Below are 18823 nucleotides of genomic sequence, written 5' to 3' on the forward strand. Positions count from 1 at the left end.
TAGACGGACCTTTTTCGGCAAAGTAACATCTTTGCTTTTGAATATGCTATCTAGGTTGGTCATAACTTTCCTTCCAAGGAGTAAGCGTCTTTTAATTTCATGGCTGCAATCACCATCTACAGTGATTTTGGAGCCCCCCAAAATAAAGTCTGACAATGTTTCCTCATCTATTTCCCATGAAGTGATGGGACCAGATGCCATGATCTTAGTTTTCTGAATGTTGAGCTTACAGTACTATATATATATTTAAAATGTACAGCATAATAATTTGACTCACATACATTATGAAATGACTATCAAAATAAGTTTAGCAAACATCCTCCATCTCATATAGATACAAAATTGAAGAAACAGAAAAAAATATTTTCCTTCTGATAAGAAACTTTAGGATTTATCACCTACTTTTAATGCATGTCATTTTTTACAGGCTTATGTTAAATTTTATAGTCCAATATGCAGATGGTGATTGCAGCCATGAAATTAAAAGACGCTTACTCCTTGGAAGGAAAGTTATGACCAACCTAGATAGCATATTCAAAAGCAGAGACATTACTTTGCCAACAAAGTTCCATCTAGTCAAGGCTATGGTTTTTCCTGTGGTCATGTATGGATGTTAAAGTTGGACTGTGAAGAAAGCTGAGCACCAAAGAACTGATGCTTTTGAACTGTGGTGTTGGAGAAGACTCTTGAGAGTCCCTTGGACTGCAAGGAGATCCAACCAGTCCATCCTAAAGGAGATCAGTCCTGGGTGTTCATTGGAAGGACTGATCCTAAAGCTGAAACTCCAATACTTTGGCCACCTCATGCGAAGAGTTGACTCATTGGAAAAGACTCTGATGCTGGGAGGGGATTGGGGGCAGGACGAGAAGGGGACGACAGAGGATGAGATCACTGGATAGCATCACCAACTCGATGGACATGAGTGTGGGTAAACTCCGGGAGTTGGTGATGGACAGGGAGGCCTGGCGTGCTGCGATTCATGGGGTCGCAAAGAGTCAGACACAACTGAGTGACTGAACTGAACTGATATTGACATTTTCTTCTGTGATATTTACCATTGACTTAAACTTACACAGTTCAATTTTACTGCCCTATCTGTTCATTCTTGGGCCTACTCCACAGTTTTAGATAGTGTGGAAATGTTTTAATAGGCAATATGACAAATTTTTAATTATTCTGTTTTCAATCTTTTCACATTTACAACAGAAGTAACATGAAAGAAAATGTCAAACACTGAAAAAAAATGGACATAAATGTGAATAAGCATTCCCCCCCAAATTAAACACAAACATGAAAAATGCTTATACTTACTAGGCAAACGAGAAATGCAAGTAAAAACAATAAAATAGCATGTTTTACTTACCAGATAATGAAATGTAAAAGTCTGAAATACCATGTATTGGTGGGAATCATGCACTGTTGGTGGTAGTGCAAATTCATAAAACTACTCTGCAGAGCAATTTGGCAATGTCTGATAAAATTAAAATGTGTCATCAATTCCACTTCTAGGGGTATGCTGTAGAAAATCTCATAGCACATGTGCATAAGGAATTTATAAGGTTGGTCACTGAGACAATTTTTATAACTAGGAAAAATAAAAAATAGTAAAAATGGCCATTGATGGGGAACAATTAATAACTGATAAATATAAAATGATAGACAACTACCGAGGAGTTCAGAACAATTTACAATCTAAGAGTTTTATATATACACATTCTTTCTTTGGGGGGGAAACTCCCAAGATGTATGTAACTGGTAAGACAAGGGAAGAACCAAGGTCTGCTGCACTGCCGGCAGATTCTTCACCATTTGAGCTACCCAAGAAACCCGACGCAAGGGCATCGAGTGTCAATACTCAAAATCGGAACTAAAAGTTCACATCTAAAAGATGGAACTAAAAACACTTCTCTGAGTTTATTCAGTGTTATATAGCAGTTTTCTGATGAGCTCATTCAGTTAGTCATTAAGGAACAAATATTGTAATAAATTAAAAAAATTAAAACTGACTAGATTACCTGGTTGGGAATATTCTAGGATGCATGCCAGAGTGCTACGAATTAGAGCTGTCCACTGTTTTTGAGTATCCTCAGTTTTGGCCATTGAAAGTGTCACAATACTTTTGATCCCTTGAAGAGCTGCACTGACTGGTGGAGGAACCTGATTATCTGCAGACTTTATTGCTGTGTCTTTCAATATTCTTGCAATTAAAAACAGAATTGTGGGCAAGATTGTCATACATCCTGAAATAAAAACAAATCAGATTATCTTGTACTACTTCAGTTCCTGTATTATAGTTGTTTCAATTGTTTGTATCTTTTTACAACTGACTATGGTTTAATATTACTTCTTTTCCTTGTATTTATACAAAATTTATTGCACTGCTATTACTATAATTCAATGTTTGAAAGATAAAAAGGATGTTGCAAGCTATTTCAAAGAAGTCAATATTTTCTTTTCCTAATTTGCCTTGTTTTTTTATATTACTTCTAGTGTTTCACACAGAAGGAAAACTTCTGTCGAATACTTTGAGAAGTAGTTGAGAAACTTGGTGAATCATGTAGCAATTCCAAGACAAGTAATCAATCTCACTGTACTAAGTGAGCATTAGTACTAAGTTAGTCAATGTACTAACCAAGTCAGGAAACTGATAAAAATGCTGATAAATAGGTAAGGCAAACTGAAAAATAGGTAAGGCAAAAAGAAATGAAAGAATCCTAGGATTTGTAGCTGAAAGAACTTTAAGGTAATCAAATTAACCACCCACTTAACGGTTAAGACTCCCTTCTCCACTGGGACATGCCTCCAGTGTAGACTGCCTATGAAGCTTCAATGGAGTAGTGTTTTCATATCTGTAGGCTTGTGCTGAGCTGAAAGATACCTTTATATCTTCTGATACGATATCTATTTCCTAGATACAACAGAGGAAAAGTTTACTTTTCTTATTTTTTTTTTAACGTTTGTTTGGTTTTGTCGGGTCTTAGTTGCAGCATGTGAGATCTTTTAGTTTCAGCATGTAAACTCTCAGTTGCAGCATGAGGGATCTAGTTCCCTGACCGCAAATCAAACCCGCACCCCCTGTACTGAGACCAGGGCCTTAGCCACTAGACCACCAGGGAAGTATCAAGTGCCTACTTTTCTATCCACTAGTTCTTCAAGTATCTGCAGACAGCTATTATATTTTTCAGGTTTAATTTTTTAATTAACAGTTGCTCCTTAAAGTTGGTTGTCACTCTTCTCTGACATGTTTGTCAGTGTGGCTCAAGAGTAGCAACCAGATCAGAAAATAAAGTGCTTAGTAATTTCACTTTACGTCTATTTGCTAACATTCAATGTCTTCTCTCAAGCTGTGGGTCTGTCTCTTTGCTGAAGTTTCTTTGAAATGTACCTGAAAAAGGCATCTAGAGTTTTGGTTTTTTAAATCTTAAGTCTTTATAGGCTCCTAAAGCAAACAAACCCTTAAAAATAAGTCCTACTTTTCCTTTAAGACTTAATAGGAAAATAAATCATCATAGCACTTAAAATCAAAGGCAAGCTCATCTCTGTCTAATACTGTATAATACATTTACAAATAGTGAGCAACACCATACCAGCAGGTGAACAGAGAGACGGTAAGTCGGAGAGTATGGTAACTGTGGCTGCCACCAAACGAGCACTTTCTTCCGACAGTCGAGTTTTAGTGGCTATGTGACTTGGAGAGTCCGACATCTTGGTACTGAGATGTGGCATATGACGTACTAAAATGAACATCAACAGCTCCAGAGTTGCAAACACAAGAGATTTTCCAGGAATGAGACCACCACTGTCACCTCCTTCTCCTAATACAGGACAGGACTCTTTTTCCATATCATCCTCATCTTGGGTAAAAGAAAAGTGAAATTCTCAGCAAAAAGGATAACAAATAGTAGAGGTAACAACACAGTAAGTATGTTTAATAAATTCTTTCAAAAGAATTTAGAATTTACAACTAAATGTCTAACTGATGCCATGTCTTTCTCAGAATAATTCTCTGCCTTATAATTGTTTATTGACCTCTCCTTAAATGTAACAATTCATTTTCTACTTTACTTTACTAAAAATAAAATTTTATTAGGTATTTTTAATAGGAATGTATTTCATAATAGGAGTAACACATATGCTAGGCTTGAAACACATGAAGTTAACACTTTTGTACGTGAAAATGGTTGAATATGAGCAATTTCATTTGAGTCATTCTAATGAAAGTAAAATCAACTGCAATCTTTTAAATGTATGGTTAAATTTTTTCATTAAAAACTTCCTGACATTAATATTCAAAAAATTAGAATAGAAATAAATCTACTTTAAAGTTAGTGTGATTTCTTGTGCTTACTTAGTGTGTTTCTTTTTTCTTGCAAATAATCCTGAGCAGCTCTTACTATCTGTTGTACAACTCCAGTCACCAGCAGCTGGACAGACGGTGGATTCCAGGTCAACAGGAGGCGGTGTAAAACACTCAGTAACTCAACACCAATCAGCTATTATAAATTAATAGAGAGAAATTAAATTAATTTAAAGGATATATTTATATTATTAAATCTAGGAAAATATACATATAAAAATACATAGATTTGGTAGCTAAAGTTAATACATAAAATATGCAGCAAATATTATAATAATCTTGAAAAATGGTCATATTTTATCCCAACGTATTTTCAGTCAAAAATTACTTCATTACATATTTAAATGATTTTTCCATTTAAAACATTTCTTTTCTCTTTTGGACTAAACAGCATTGCTAGTGTTTAGTGTCACTAAAATTTATGATTTCTAATCCGAGTATTCAAGAGTAGTCCACCAAAAATTTTAGGCAGGCTGGCAAGTTGCTCCAAGATTCGTCTCAGAACTATTACAAACTTTAACCACTCACTATTCACTTAGGCTTCTCACAATCTTCCACATCAACCCCATCCAATGAACCTACCTCAAATTTCAAAGAGGGAGAAAAAAAATTAAATTGCAACCAAAGCCACCTTTACCTCTTTCTTTAAGATCAAGATCAGCCCCTTGTCCGAGGCTGATAATTTTTTTCTCACATGCTTCCATGCCATCCTCTTTGACTTCCCAAGGATTCGTCAAGGACCTCAATTACACCCCATATATCATAGATAAACTAAGCTAAGCTTCTCTTCCCCAATATAAGTAGTTGCTCAAGTCTTTCCTATCTAATTTCCCTCCACGCCTCAGAAAACCCTCACATCCTTCCATCTGCCCCCATGATCTCTTCTGTCTCTGTCCTGATGGAAAGATGCCACTCCCTTCACCCCCTCATTCACTCCTCAAAACTTCTCTAATCTGGCGCCATTCACCTGAGAAAATGCTCTGCCTGAGGTCACCAATAACCTCCTGGGACTCTCTTCTGTCCTGACTCACTGGGTTCTGTTCCTCTGAGACTTGTCTGTCCTTGACAATCTCTCTTGTCTTTGGTAACTCTGTTCTCTTTAGTTCTCCTACCTCTCCAGTAGTCTCCACTGCTGATTAATTTCCCTCATCTCTACCCTTATTTGTTATTTATCCCTAAAGTTCCAGTCTTGGCCCTGTTTCCTTCTCTTTTATTCAGTTTTCTGAGGCCAGTGAACTCACTGTCTCTCTGGAATTATGAAAACAGCCTCGTAATTGACCTCCTTTCTCCCTTCTCATGTCTTAAAAATTAACCACTATAGAACTGATGGAGAGGTCAAATTTATGTCTATTGTGGTTATGAAATACACATTTAACCATGTCGTTTAATCTACTGCACTTACAGTCAATTATTTCCATTTTAACATAATATGTCACACACCTTCATTCACAGATTAAACTTTATTGGTTTGACTATTTGAAAACAACCCTCAAGTTTCTTGTGGTAATGTGCAGTCTAGCTGAGGCCCAGCTTTAAGCTACAAGGCTGGAGTACAAGATGAGTTCATCAGTAAGTGACGCTTATAATCACACACCACATACTTCATTTTGTTTCATGTGGGTTTTTTTCTTTTTTATTGAGCAAATATCATGTACAAAACTAATTTTAAGAGAACACAATAAGAAGAACTTTGTTTTTTTTATTTTTTTGTGTTTTATAGAAGATTATCCCAAGAGGTACTATTTGGTAGTGATGGTGTCCAAAGAAATGGTTATTATGAAGATAAAAGACTTCCTAATTAAAACAAACAAACAAATCCAGTGGAAACTTGGTTCTGTAACATGAATAAAATCCTCTAAAAATTCCATACAAAAAATTAGAAAACACAATTCATTAAACTTCTTAAATGAATACTTGAGCCAGTGCAAAAACCATATTAAATGAGAGCAAGTTTAATCAAACATTTAAAAGTGACATAATTTATTTGGATTTTCCAGGCAAGAATACTGGAGTGGTTTGCCATTTCCTACTCCAGGGGATCTTTCCAACCCAGGGATCAAACCTGGGTCTCCCGCATTACAGCAGACTCTTTACTGAATGAGCCAACAGGAAATCCCAAATTTATTAATAGCCTTATGAATTAACTCAGCCCTTTACTAGCAGAACCATTAACTGGGACTGAGGGGATCCTTTACATTTTTAGTTATATCTGATTGCTGATGAACTCATCAAAGAAGGTATAGTGATGATCTCTAGTCCAGCATGTCTGGTCATCCAACATTCAATATAAGGTCTTAGATGAAGCCAAAATCCTGAACACTTATTATATAATATGTATCTCATATGTGAGAAAATTACCTTAAAATATGAATACAAAGCATTAATTATCTATTATAGAAATATACTGCACCTGATCTTCTGCAATATGGATTCGGGCATAAGGAGAATCTAGCAAGGTGTGCAAGGCCTGTAGACAAGCTGTAACATGTTCAACAGGTTCCTCAGGTCTTGGGGAACAAAGGAACTGTATACTCACACCTGTAATATACAAAATTAACACACAGGTTTCTTAATATAAAACACTTTGTTGCTTTGACACCATTTTTTTTTCTTTTACCTACTTATTTTACAGCTTACTTTAACATGTATTTATTAATGCCTTAAAGTGAGTTCAAAATGATTGTCAAAATAAGTAGCCAAAAAAAAAAAATAATAAGTAGCCAAACTTAACATATGTTGTAGCCTTGGAATGAGACAAACAGTCACATTGGAAGCAAGTGAGGGAGTTCCAAAGTCACCAGGTTGATTAAGAAGCTACTTAAAGACATTTAAAAATAATACATTAAGAATAAATTTATGAAAATTATAAGATTATGATAAATGATTGCAAATTCTTAAATGTTACAAGAGAATCTACACAGCAATTATAAATAACAATTACTCAAATTTGCTTTAACTTTACATTTATATTTATACGCATATATACATTTATATATGTGTAGATATGTATAAATTTATACCTATATACACAATTTATGTATATATTACATGTATAATGTAAATATAAATTTATATTTCCTCATAGAGTAATTTAAGTGTCAAGTAAAAAGAAAACATATAAAAAAAAGTTTAACTTTTTCCTTGAAAATTATTCAGTATTGCTCTGTGAGTGAATATGATAGAGAATTTTTAAGGAGTAATTTAATAATTAAATTTTTCTATTAAAAATTCAGTTAATTAAGAAAATGTGCTAAAAAAAACACCTCTTTTTACTATTTCTTATCTGAACTATACTGTAAAATTTTTTTCCATAGCATTAAAATGAAAGATATGAAGGAGTTCAAAACATGCTGCACCAAAATATACCTTCTTGGCTGAACACATTTGAGAAATAGCAGATGCAGGCAGGGCTCTTTGACCCCCTTTCTACCCAAAAGCAGGTCATAAAATTTCTCATTAGAAGATGCCCTCCCTGTATCAGGCAAAGAATATTTTTACTCCTTGAGACTGGGAGTTGATGTTGAAATAGACCGATCAGAACAAACCTACTAAAATAAGCCTGATCTTCTACTGTTGCTGTTTAGTGGCTAAGCTGTGTCTGACTCTTGTGACCCCATGGACTGTAGCCCACCAGGCTCCACTGTCCATGGAATTTCCCAGGCAAGAATACTGGTGTGGGTTGCCATTTCTTTCCCTAGGGGATCTTCCCAGACCAGGAATCGAACTTGCATCTCCTGCACTGGCAAGCAGATTCTTTGTTGCTGAGCTATCAAGGAAGCCCCGATTTTCCATTTGTTTCCCCCATATACTTTTTAGTTCCTGCACAACTTATCATCCCTGGCCCCAGCCCTTTGTCTTATCAGATCCCCACAACTTATTCTTGTTCGTGTAAAACTGTATACAATCTTTAAGACCTAAAAGTTTCTTCAGGTCTTCATTTTCCTCCTATGTACATGTAAAAGTTTTAAATCCATTATATTCAAAAGCAGAGACATTACTTTGCCAACAAAGGTTCGTCTAGTCAAGGCTATGGTTTTTCCTGTGGTCATTGTATGGATGTGAGAGTTGGACTGTGAAGAAGGCTGAATGCCGAAGAATTGATGCTTTTGAACTGTGGTGTTGGAGAGGACTCTTGAGAGTCCCTTGGACTCCAAGGAGATCCAACCAGTCCATTCTGAAGGAGATCAGCCCTGGGATTTCTTTGGAAGGAATGATGCTGAAGCTGAAACTCCAGTACTTTGGCCACCTCATGAGAAGAGTTGACTCACTGGAAAAGACTCTGATGCTGGGAGGGATTGGGGGCAGAAGGAGAAGGGGACGACAGAGGATGAGATGGCTGGATGGCATCACTGACTCGATGGACGTGAGTCTGAGTGAACTCCGGGAGTTGGTGATGGACAGGGAGGCCTGGCGTGCTGCGATTCATGGGGTCGCAAAGAGTCAGACACGACTGAGCGACTGATCTGATCTGATCTGACATGCTTTTCTCCTATTAATGTGTCTTATATCAGTTTAATTCTTAAGCCAGTCACAGAACCTAAATGGTAGAAAGCAGTTTTTTCTCCCTTACAGATAAACATTTTCAGAAGTAATATATCTTGAGATACATTAAGATGGCTCACTTACCTAAAATCAGATGCATTCTGTCTTTGTTAATTTCTGCCAAAGATTTAGCACTAGGTGTTGCTCCTGATGCTTGGCTTAAATTGACCGGTATGGAACGTTTTTGTAAAGCGGATATTGCTGCTGCTTCTGCTGACTCTGAACATGTAAATCCTGTGCTGTTTAACCAAAGTGCCACCGCGTGGAGAATTGGGGCCCAGGAATTCCGATAGTGCAGTCTAGCCGTATCAATAGTCTCAGGAGTATAAAATGCCCCACCTATAAAACAATCAAATCAATGAAAAACATTACTTCTATTATATATATTCACTCATTTATGAACAACTTCCTTTAAAAATACCTGGTACATACTGGCTTAGTCCATTTGACCTGCTTTAAGAAAATACCACAGACTGAGTGGCTACACAACAGAAATTCATTTCTCATGGTTCTGGAGGCTGTAAGTCGAGATCAAGATGCCAGCATGGTTGGGTGAGGGCCTTCTTCCTGACTGACAGCCTGTACCTTCTTGCTTTCTTCACAAGGTGGAAGGTAGAAAGGGTTGGGGGCTCTGTGGGTTCTCTTTTACAAGGGGACTACTCCCATTCCTAGGGACTCCACCCTCATGACCAAAGCACCTCCCAAAGGACCCATACCTCTTAACACCATCACAATAGGGATTAGGTTTCAACACAAACATTCTGAGGTGATACAAATATTCAGATCACAGCACACATAAAAGAGGAATCTGGCCAAAGAGTTTCTCCCAAGGGTCTCTAAAACTGACATCATTCCTACAACTGCTGACCTGGAGTGCCTATCACTTCCTTGTGATTTATGCCAGCATTTCCAGCCTTTCCTCTGCAAGTGCCCACGCCTCTGAGTGCCTTCTACCTTGCCCCACCCATGGTCACAGGCTTCCTCTTCACTGTCACCAGCAGCTCTTAAAACCCTCATCACCTTTCCTTTCTCTTATAGCCAGCGAACTCTGTCTCTTCTTCCCCCCCCCCCCACTCTTTTGCAAATTCTTCCCTTCTTCCTGCTTTCACTATCAAACTGAGGACTTCACATCTGCCCTGGCACACACACAGTGACCAACACGGCGGTATACCTCATCATGATTACGCATAATAACTCCTTACGCAGTTATTTAGAGTACCCCAGCTCAGATGGTTATTACTGTAACACTGAGAACATTTTTGCTTGGGCTGACAAGTAAAGTTTAATGCCGTATCTGAATTTATAAATTCAGTACGGACAGAATATCAAGTTTAAGTCCACAGAAATTTAAGATGTTATTATTACTATTGTGGCCAGTCTCCACCAATTCCATTTTGTTTAATTACTACTTTGAACCCCATTAAAAGCAAAACTCTGAACGCAGTACTTACCATCTGGAGGGAGTTGACTAGCGAATTCAGCTGGTAAAGTTAAAAGCGCGTAGTCTTTTAATGCTGCCAACCACAGGCGACTAAGTATTGGCAGTTCAGGCTGTACGAGTGTTATTAAACTATCTGGTGGTAGTTCATCTATGGTACTGTCATCATCATCATCGTCATCAGTATTTTTAACTGCTCTTTTTGGTTTTGACTCTGCTTCTTTTTTAATATTCATAGCAACCACATAGACCTAGTAAGATATTCAGGAGGAGAAAAGAACAAGATATAATATTAAGAAATGACATATCCTAAGCTGTTATGATTATACGGAGAAGAAAACGGCAACCCCACTCCAGTATTTTTGCCTGGGAAATCCCATGGACAGAGGAGTGTGGCAGGCCATCAGCCATGGGGTCGCAAGAGTCGGAAGCGACTTAGCGACTAAACCACCACCACTATGATTATACAGCTGAATCATCACAAGTAACCAAGTACTATTAGTAGAAAGTATGCAACTTCAGACTTTCCTGATATCCTCAAAAGAACAATCCCACGTATTTTGGAGGCAATCTTTTTTTTTTTTTAATAATAGATCTGACTACTACTCTCACAGCACATTCCTTGATTTTTTCTGGCTTCTCTTGTTCTACTTTACAAAGCCCCCCTTTATATGAGGTTTTCTTTTTTTTTTTTTTTTGCCATAGGGTATAACTTCCTGTTTACTGCATTTGCTTTCACAGGCTTATTAGACACAATCAGACAGCATTCAAAGAAAAAGCTAAGGGGTGGGGGAAGAGAAACCACAACCTGGATTTCCACTAATATCCTCCAAAACCCCTTCTTTTAGAGTGCTTAAGTCATATTTAGCAATCTAGTCCTTGTAACAGATAGCTCAGCCAAGAATAAGATAATTTACTGGCTATATATATCTGTATCTTTTCTCTCCACTTTTGTAAACCAAGAGGATATATAATAACAACTTCTGAAAATACAATCTTAAAGATTCTTTGCCAAAGTTATTTTTGTTTGTATTCTTTTGTAGTTGTACATATATTTTGGCTTTGGCAACCGGCACCTAGCTGAATTATACATCCACGAAAAAGCAAAAAAAAGGGGGGAGCGGTCAAGGGAGTAAGATTATTGCAGTAGGTATCTTTAGAAAAATGTTTGCCATACACAGCTATTTTCATTGTACATAAGAAGAAGTCTATGTGTCTGAACCAGGGACACTTCTTGATGGTAGGGTCTTATCTCTATCCCTACAACAAGCAGACGGCTACGGTACAGTAATTGACTAAGTTTAGACAACGATGACAGGAAACAATGAATCTTCATTTCTGAGAAGAAGCATTTCTTAACACGGCGGTGGTCTTACACATATCACTTAATTATAGTCGGTTAGTTATACTAACACCTGACAATTTAGAAGCATAAACCATCTAACTTTTGGAATAGGGACTTTGAATCTCAAGTTATAAACATCATATTCATATTTTTTAGTGCTTTTAAGCTTGCTTTCTTCACTTAGATTTATTATAATGTTGATATTTTAAGAAAATGTCTCTCTCAATAAACACTGTAAGTATACTCAGCCATTCACTCATCAAATTCTTCTTAGGTACCTACTCTTGCCTTGCATTTGCTACTGTGCTTGGATCTGAGGCAACAAAGACAAGTCACATGTGGTTTTCACTGCCATGAACTCACAGACTGATAAAATGATAGAAGGGTGAAAAAAGAGATGGGAGAAGGGACATTTTTTAAAAATTTGTTTTAAATGACCTATCTTCCCATCTCACTACGAGCTGTGACCACATCCACTGCCTGGCACCTAATGAACACTCGTGGTCTGTGTAATCAATGAATCACAGGGAACATGAAAGATAAAGAATCTTAATGGACGATGAAAAGGCGAGACACAATTCAAAGAAAAAAGTTCACCTGTTGACAGGCAAAGATGGAAGTAGGGATTCCAGGCAGACAGAGTATCAAGAGCAAGAGCATAAGAGATAGGAAACGGCAAGGCATTCTAAGGAAATTCCCAGTGTTCGGTATGAGACTGAGCATAGAATACAAGGCAGAAGGGAGCTGAAGATTTTACTCTGTTGGTAATGGGCAAGTGAAGTCAATGCAGGATTTAAAGGTCAGATGTATGTATTTTTCCTCAACTTTTATTTAAAAAATTATACTGTGGGCCTCCCTGGTGACTCAGTGGTAAAGAATCCACCTGTCAAAGCAGGAGACACTGGTTCAATCCCTCATCTGGAAAGATTCCACATGCCACGGAGCAACCAAACCCGTGCCCACAACTATTGAAGCCTGCACACTCTAGAGCCTGTGCTCCACAACCAGAGAAACCACTGAGATGAGAAGCCCACGCATCACAACTCGGGAGTAGCCCCCGTTCGCTGCAATGGGAGAAAAGCCTGAGCAGCGATGAAGACTCAGCATGGCCATATATAAAAATTTTAAAGTACACCATAAAAAGTTTAAAAATGAGTTAATAAAATTACTCATAATCCTAATTTCCAGGTTTTCACATTCCAACTAAGCTGTAATTTTGTTGTACAGAGAATTTTGTATTTAATCTTAACTGTTTATAAAAGGATTTCCATATAAATACTAGTCTTCATAACTATTATTTTTAATAGTGGTAATAGAAGACATTATACACCTAATAGTTGTCCTGTAGTTGACATTTTATATTTTTAAAAATTCTTTTCAGCCCTGGGAATCTTAGAAGATGAGGCATAGTTTCAACGACAAGGTGTTCAGTTCTTCACATCATGAATGTTCCAAACAAACACTTTTGTCAACTTCTCTCTTTTTCATATTTTGAATATTCTTCCCTAGGATAAAATCCCAGAAAGGGAATGACTGGGTCAGGGATTATAAATACTTCCATGGCTCTGAACAGACACTGTCAAATGCTTTCTAAAAGGGGTATATATTTTACATTGCTACCTGCAATATGAAAATATATTTTTTGACTTGTTTTTATAAAAAATTTGGGGTTTATTTTTCTTACGAGAAGGTACACAAGAAATATAGAAAAATCAGATGCACAATAAAGCCAGACACAATCCTACAACCCAGATGTAATACTGTTAACATGCTAGACCCGTTGTATATACATATTCACAGTCTTTTAAACAATAATATGTTTGTCTACAATTTTTAACTCAATTTTCTATTCCTTTAACACCATCATCTTTGGATCAAGAAATACATATATTTCCTTCTCTTTAGAATGATAAACAACATCACAACAAACATCCTCACAACAGAATTTGTGTATATTCTCGATATTCCTTAGGATAAACTGGTAAACCAATGGGTGTGGTTTTAAAAAGTGTTTGGCTATACTATGTTGACCCCTCAACAACATAGGTTTGAACTGTGTGGGTCCACTTATAAGCAGATTTTTTTCAACAGTAAATACTACAGTACTTACTACATGTCTAATAAATAGCTACAAGTATGGGACTGGAATTTAGGAGAGAGGTATGAGTAGGAAAGTAGATTTAGAATATTTCATACACAGGTAAAAGCTACAGGGTGTGGGTGTAGATGTGGTTACCCATAAAGTATGAAGAGCGAGAAAAACGACAAGAAAAATATCAACATTTAAAGGGTAGGCAGGCAAAGAGAAGCCAGCAGGTGATGCTAAGAATGAACAATGAAAAGATAACAGGAGAAGCAAGGGAGTAGGGTCAGGAAGTCAAGGAAAACAAAGAGTTTCCAGAGGAGACAATATCATAAGCTGCAGAAAGGCTAAGTCAGACAGAGACGGAAAAGTGTCCAGTGATTTGGAGCACTGTATCATTTGTAACTTTAGTAATTTCAGTGGAGTGGTGAGAATAAAGCTAGATTGCAGGGGACTGAGAAGTGGGTGACTCAACAGTCAAGGACGTGAAGAGGAGAGTGAGCGGAAGAGGAAGCTGAGTTGGGGACAACGAAGGGAAGGAGGGAGGAAGAGCATGCAGAGGGAGATGGAGAGATACAGAAGTGGGGGAAAACTGAATGCACTTAGCTTGAAACAGTCTCCTCCTCAGACTCATGCTTACTAACATCTGCTCTCATGCTCCAGGCCCCAGCCTAAGTGTTGCTCTCTCCAGGAAGCCTCCTCTGAATTCCCAGACTATTTTAGGTGCCTCTGCTGTGTGTTTACAACAGTCTGTACTTCTCCTGTAACACTCATTATTTTTGTCTCACATACTGGTCCACTAGTTTGTTTTCCTCAGTAAGTGTAGAACATCTGGCTTGTGCACTACGGTATTATCAACTGCTACCCTGGCACAGAGCTAATGCTCATTTAACACTTTGTTGAATGAATCAGAGTGGGAAAGAAAATCGAGAAAAGGGAATCCTAGATTAGAGGAAAACTTTAAAATAATAATAATTATTATACTAATAACAGCAGGCAACATTCACTGAGCTTATAAATAAGGTAGTTATTGAACAAAGTCCTTATTACTTCACAATGAAGTCTCATTTACTTCACAATGTAATTCTATGAAATGTGCATAATTATTATCCTGGAGAAGGCAATGGCACCCCACTCCAGTACTCTTGCCTAGAAAATCCCGTGGATGGAGGAGCCTGGAAGGCTGCAGTCCATGGGGTTGCTAAGAGTCGGACACAACTGAGTGACTTCACTTTCACTTTTCACTTTCATGTATTAGAAAAGGAAATGGCAGCCCACTCCAGTGTTCTTGCCTGGAAAATCCTGGGGACGGGGAAGCCTGGTGGGCTGCCGTCTATGGGGTCGCACAGAGTCGGACATGACTGAAGCGACTTTGCAGCAGCAGCAGCAGCAGCAGCATTATCCATGCTTTAGGGCTGAGAAATCAGGTTTAGAGAAGCAGGTAAATAATTCACCCAAGGTCACACAGGTAAAAGGACAGTTATCAACTCACATAGATCTCAAGACCTGAAGGTAACAATCTGAGAAGCTGGAAAACTAACATCCTGTTTTCTGAGTAAAAAGTAGAAGCAAAGATAGATCTTGAACAGAGAAAATCTAGAATATGTTGGGCCTTTGAGGTAAAAAGATGAAGGAAAGGAAGTTAAGCAAGGAAAAGATTTACTTGACAATACTATAGGCTGAGGGCTGAAGTGTAAATTATTTAATTATAGAACCAAGTCACCCCAAAATAAGAAAAGAGTTTCAAACAAAAATGTGCATTAATAAATTAGTTATATGAAGTTTTCATCTAACTTGTTAAAGTGAAAGCGAAGTCGCTCAGTCGTGTCCAACTCTTTGCGACCTGTGGACTGTAGCCCACCATGCTCCTCCGTCCATGGCAGGAATAGAATACTCCAGGCAAGAATACTGGAGTGGGTTGCCATTTCCTTCTCCAACTTGTTAAAAGTAATTATTTTCTATTCAGTGCCAGTTACAATGCTCGGTTTTTTTTTTTAATACATGTCACTTTAGAAAATATTATTGTACTTCCATGTTATGATAAAGAAACTGAGTATCTGAGAGATCAACTCACTCGATCAAAGTACAAAAGATGGTGAATTAGAGAGACAGAACTTGCTGTACGGTCTGTGATTCAACATTTAATGCTTTTTATATTGAACTGTGGCAGACTACCTAGTAGGTAAATCAAGCACGTTCATGCAAGTCAGCAGAGAACCAGCTAACTGGCAAATGGTCTTATCCAATTACATAACTGTCTCTATGTTTGGGAAATTAATGAATAGGGCTGGAGAATTGACAACAATTTTGAAAGATTTTTTAAAAATAAAAATCATTCAATCATTTGGAATGTAATTTCTATAGTAACTTTTAGTTAAAAATTAGATATGTGAAAATAACAAAGAATTTCTGTGAATCTCAAAGTGAGAAAATAATCACATTGTAAGTATCTTTCTAACACTACTTTCCACTTAAAATTATACATTTGCATTAATTTGATAAGATCTTATCAGTAAGAACAAACATTTTATCAATGCAAATGTTATTTTACTTGTCTAAGACAAAAGTTGGCAGCAGGGTGAAAATAAATGAACACTCAGGGATAGTCTATGAAAACAACTTGATCTAAACAACAGAAAGAAAACTAATTTCTACAATATCTTATTGCTCTAATTTACCCTTCTTTTTCTTCTGTGACAAAAAAAAAACACACAAAACCCCAGAGGTCCTTTATCTAAACTGTATCATCTGGGTGTTGTATGCTTTGAGCCAGCAATTGCCTGCGGGGTGGTCACAGGCTGCTGATAACCATGGAAATAGGGAAGTAAGATACTGGGTTGGCAGGGGAAGGAATAGAGATACTTGAAATACCCAAATGCAGAAGATAAGAATTTGAAAGTAACTAGCAGAAGGGATTTAGAAAAGTGAAATTAAAACAGTATCATTATTTTTAAAAATAATGTGGGCATAAAAAGAGGTAAAAACAGCTGTTAAAAAAAACAAAATATACAACAAAATAAACTCCTACAGCCTAATCAATGAGTGGCAGCAAGTCTCCTGAAATTTAATCAAATAAAAGATTCTTGGCACAATTTTTTCTATTTCTTTATTATTTGTAGGTTTTCTCCACTTAATTTTTCCATAGTAAGTAAGAAGAGGTCTTCTTCAATATAGGTGTTTTAAAACCAATTCATGTCAACATATGGCTAAAACCACCACAAAATTGTAAAGTAATTAGCCTCCAATTAAAATAAATAAATTAAAAAAACACTAATTAGAAATACTAATTTTCAAAGGTTCAATATGAGCTCTTTTGAGACATAAATGTGTATGTATTTCAGTGAGAAAGCAAATAGCAGATTTTTTTCAAGCACTCTATACCAAAGGTCAGCTTAAAAAAAACAAAAACCAAACAGAATTTTTTTTACCTATTAGAGAAGGGAACATTTTCTCATGGATGGAGAAACAGTTAAAAACAATAGGCTGCCGTTACCTCTGCCCATGCTTTGAGAACAGCCAGTTTTTCCATGGTTGTAGCACTCTCTCGGTACAGTTGGCTGGAAGATCCTTTTCCGGCCTGAACTTTGTCCAGTGAAGAAACAAGCAGATTGTGTACTCGACGGAGATCATTGAGATCACTGACAACTCCACTTCCAATCCATGTACTACACACCTAGCCAAAGGGGGGGAGAAAAAAAAAAAAAAGAACTCTTATTTTTATATTAAAAAGTTAAGATTAAACATATAAAAGGCTGGAGTTAATATGATTTTTTTCCTAGAGGGAACCAATACAGAACAAAACCAATGAACAAAACAAAATCCTTCAATGCTACGCTTTTTTTTTTTTAATAAAAAATGAATAGCAAGTATGGAACTTATTATACTCCTATGTAGAAAACAAAACAATATTTACTTACCACGTTTCCACTATCTAAATTCCTAAAAATTTTAACAGAAAAAAATCTGCAGCCAAATCAGTTCAGTCACAAGTAATTCTTTAATTCAACATTTCTGTTTACTATAGTCAAAGGTTATTCTGAGCTATACAGAGAAGTTTAAAAGAAACAAAAAAGTAAAGGGAAAAAAAATCTAGTCCCTCTCCTCAAGTAAGTAAGTAAACACAGATTACACACAGATTAAATGAACACTTAAGAATATTTTATGACTGCCATACTACACTTAAAAAGAGAGAAAGAAGAGATCAATTCTAGCACAAGAAATGGGAATGTTTAGATATCAGGAAGTTTTGTGTATACAGATAGGAGTTTGGTGGAGGAAGAAAAAAGATTAGGAAAGTTAACTAGGATTAGGTTACAGTCCAATTTAAATTCCATGTGAACTGAATTTAGCAGACTTTTTCTGCAGGCAGTCATGAGTTTCTAAGGCTTCTGAGCAGGGGAATATTATTAGAATTGTGCCTTAGGAAAACTGCTCAAATACTATCATAAACACAGGAAAACATGAGTTTGGATAGTAAGCACTGTGTTCAGCTACATGACTATTATAGCACCACTGGACAGAGATGATATGGAAGCAAATGACAAGGGAGAGGCATTTGAGAATGACTTGGAAGTAGAAATCACAAGGTTTGAAAACTAACTATGTACTTTTAGGGAGTGAAAGCAGGGACATGTAAACAGTGAGGTGATGATTACCAAATTTTGATTGTCAAAGCTTCTACCTTGGATGAATGGAAGATAGGTGATACCACTATTTAAGAATACAGAGGAGTGTGGTAGAGATGAGAAGTTTCAGAGCAGCATCATTTTGACTATGAACTAAATTATCACATGCTGAGTTTGTGGGCAGTTGAAAACTTGGGTCTGGATTTCAGGAGCAAAGACAAAGCTAACTAAGTAGATTTAGTAATTCTCCAGGCAAAAGTGATTGCTACAGTGCTAGGTAATTTTGTTCAAGGACAGGTATTAAAAAAAAGGATAAGGACAGATCAATAAGGATAAAACACAGGAAAAATAATTAAACTTAAGGGACAGAGAGAGTAAAAATAAACAATGAAAGAAATTGAGAAGAAAATGCCAGAAAAGCAATAGGAAAATA

General features: G+C 36.8%; 1 protein-coding gene across 4 annotated transcripts in view; it reads right to left on the reverse strand.

The window, feature by feature from the left end:
* The window catches only part of HEATR5B (HEAT repeat containing 5B), a 102520-nt gene that overhangs the window by 11124 nt on the left and 72573 nt on the right, over positions 1-18823 (reverse strand). For all 4 annotated transcript variants that reach the window (XM_019969989.2, XM_019969987.2, XM_019969988.2 and 1 more), the window contains 7 exons: positions 17259-17438; positions 10351-10588; positions 8984-9238; positions 6768-6895; positions 4349-4493; positions 3588-3854; positions 2016-2240 (listed from right to left, as the gene is read on the reverse strand). In XM_019969989.2, the coding sequence (XP_019825548.2) occupies positions 2016-2240; positions 3588-3854; positions 4349-4493; positions 6768-6895; positions 8984-9238; positions 10351-10588; positions 17259-17438 (1438 nt within the window). The remainder of the gene's footprint in view (positions 1-2015; positions 2241-3587; positions 3855-4348; positions 4494-6767; positions 6896-8983; positions 9239-10350; positions 10589-17258; positions 17439-18823) is intronic.

This window comes from Bos indicus, chromosome 11 (genome assembly GCF_029378745.1).
Source record: "Bos indicus isolate NIAB-ARS_2022 breed Sahiwal x Tharparkar chromosome 11, NIAB-ARS_B.indTharparkar_mat_pri_1.0, whole genome shotgun sequence".
NCBI classification, from domain to species: Eukaryota; Metazoa; Chordata; class Mammalia; order Artiodactyla; family Bovidae; genus Bos; species Bos indicus.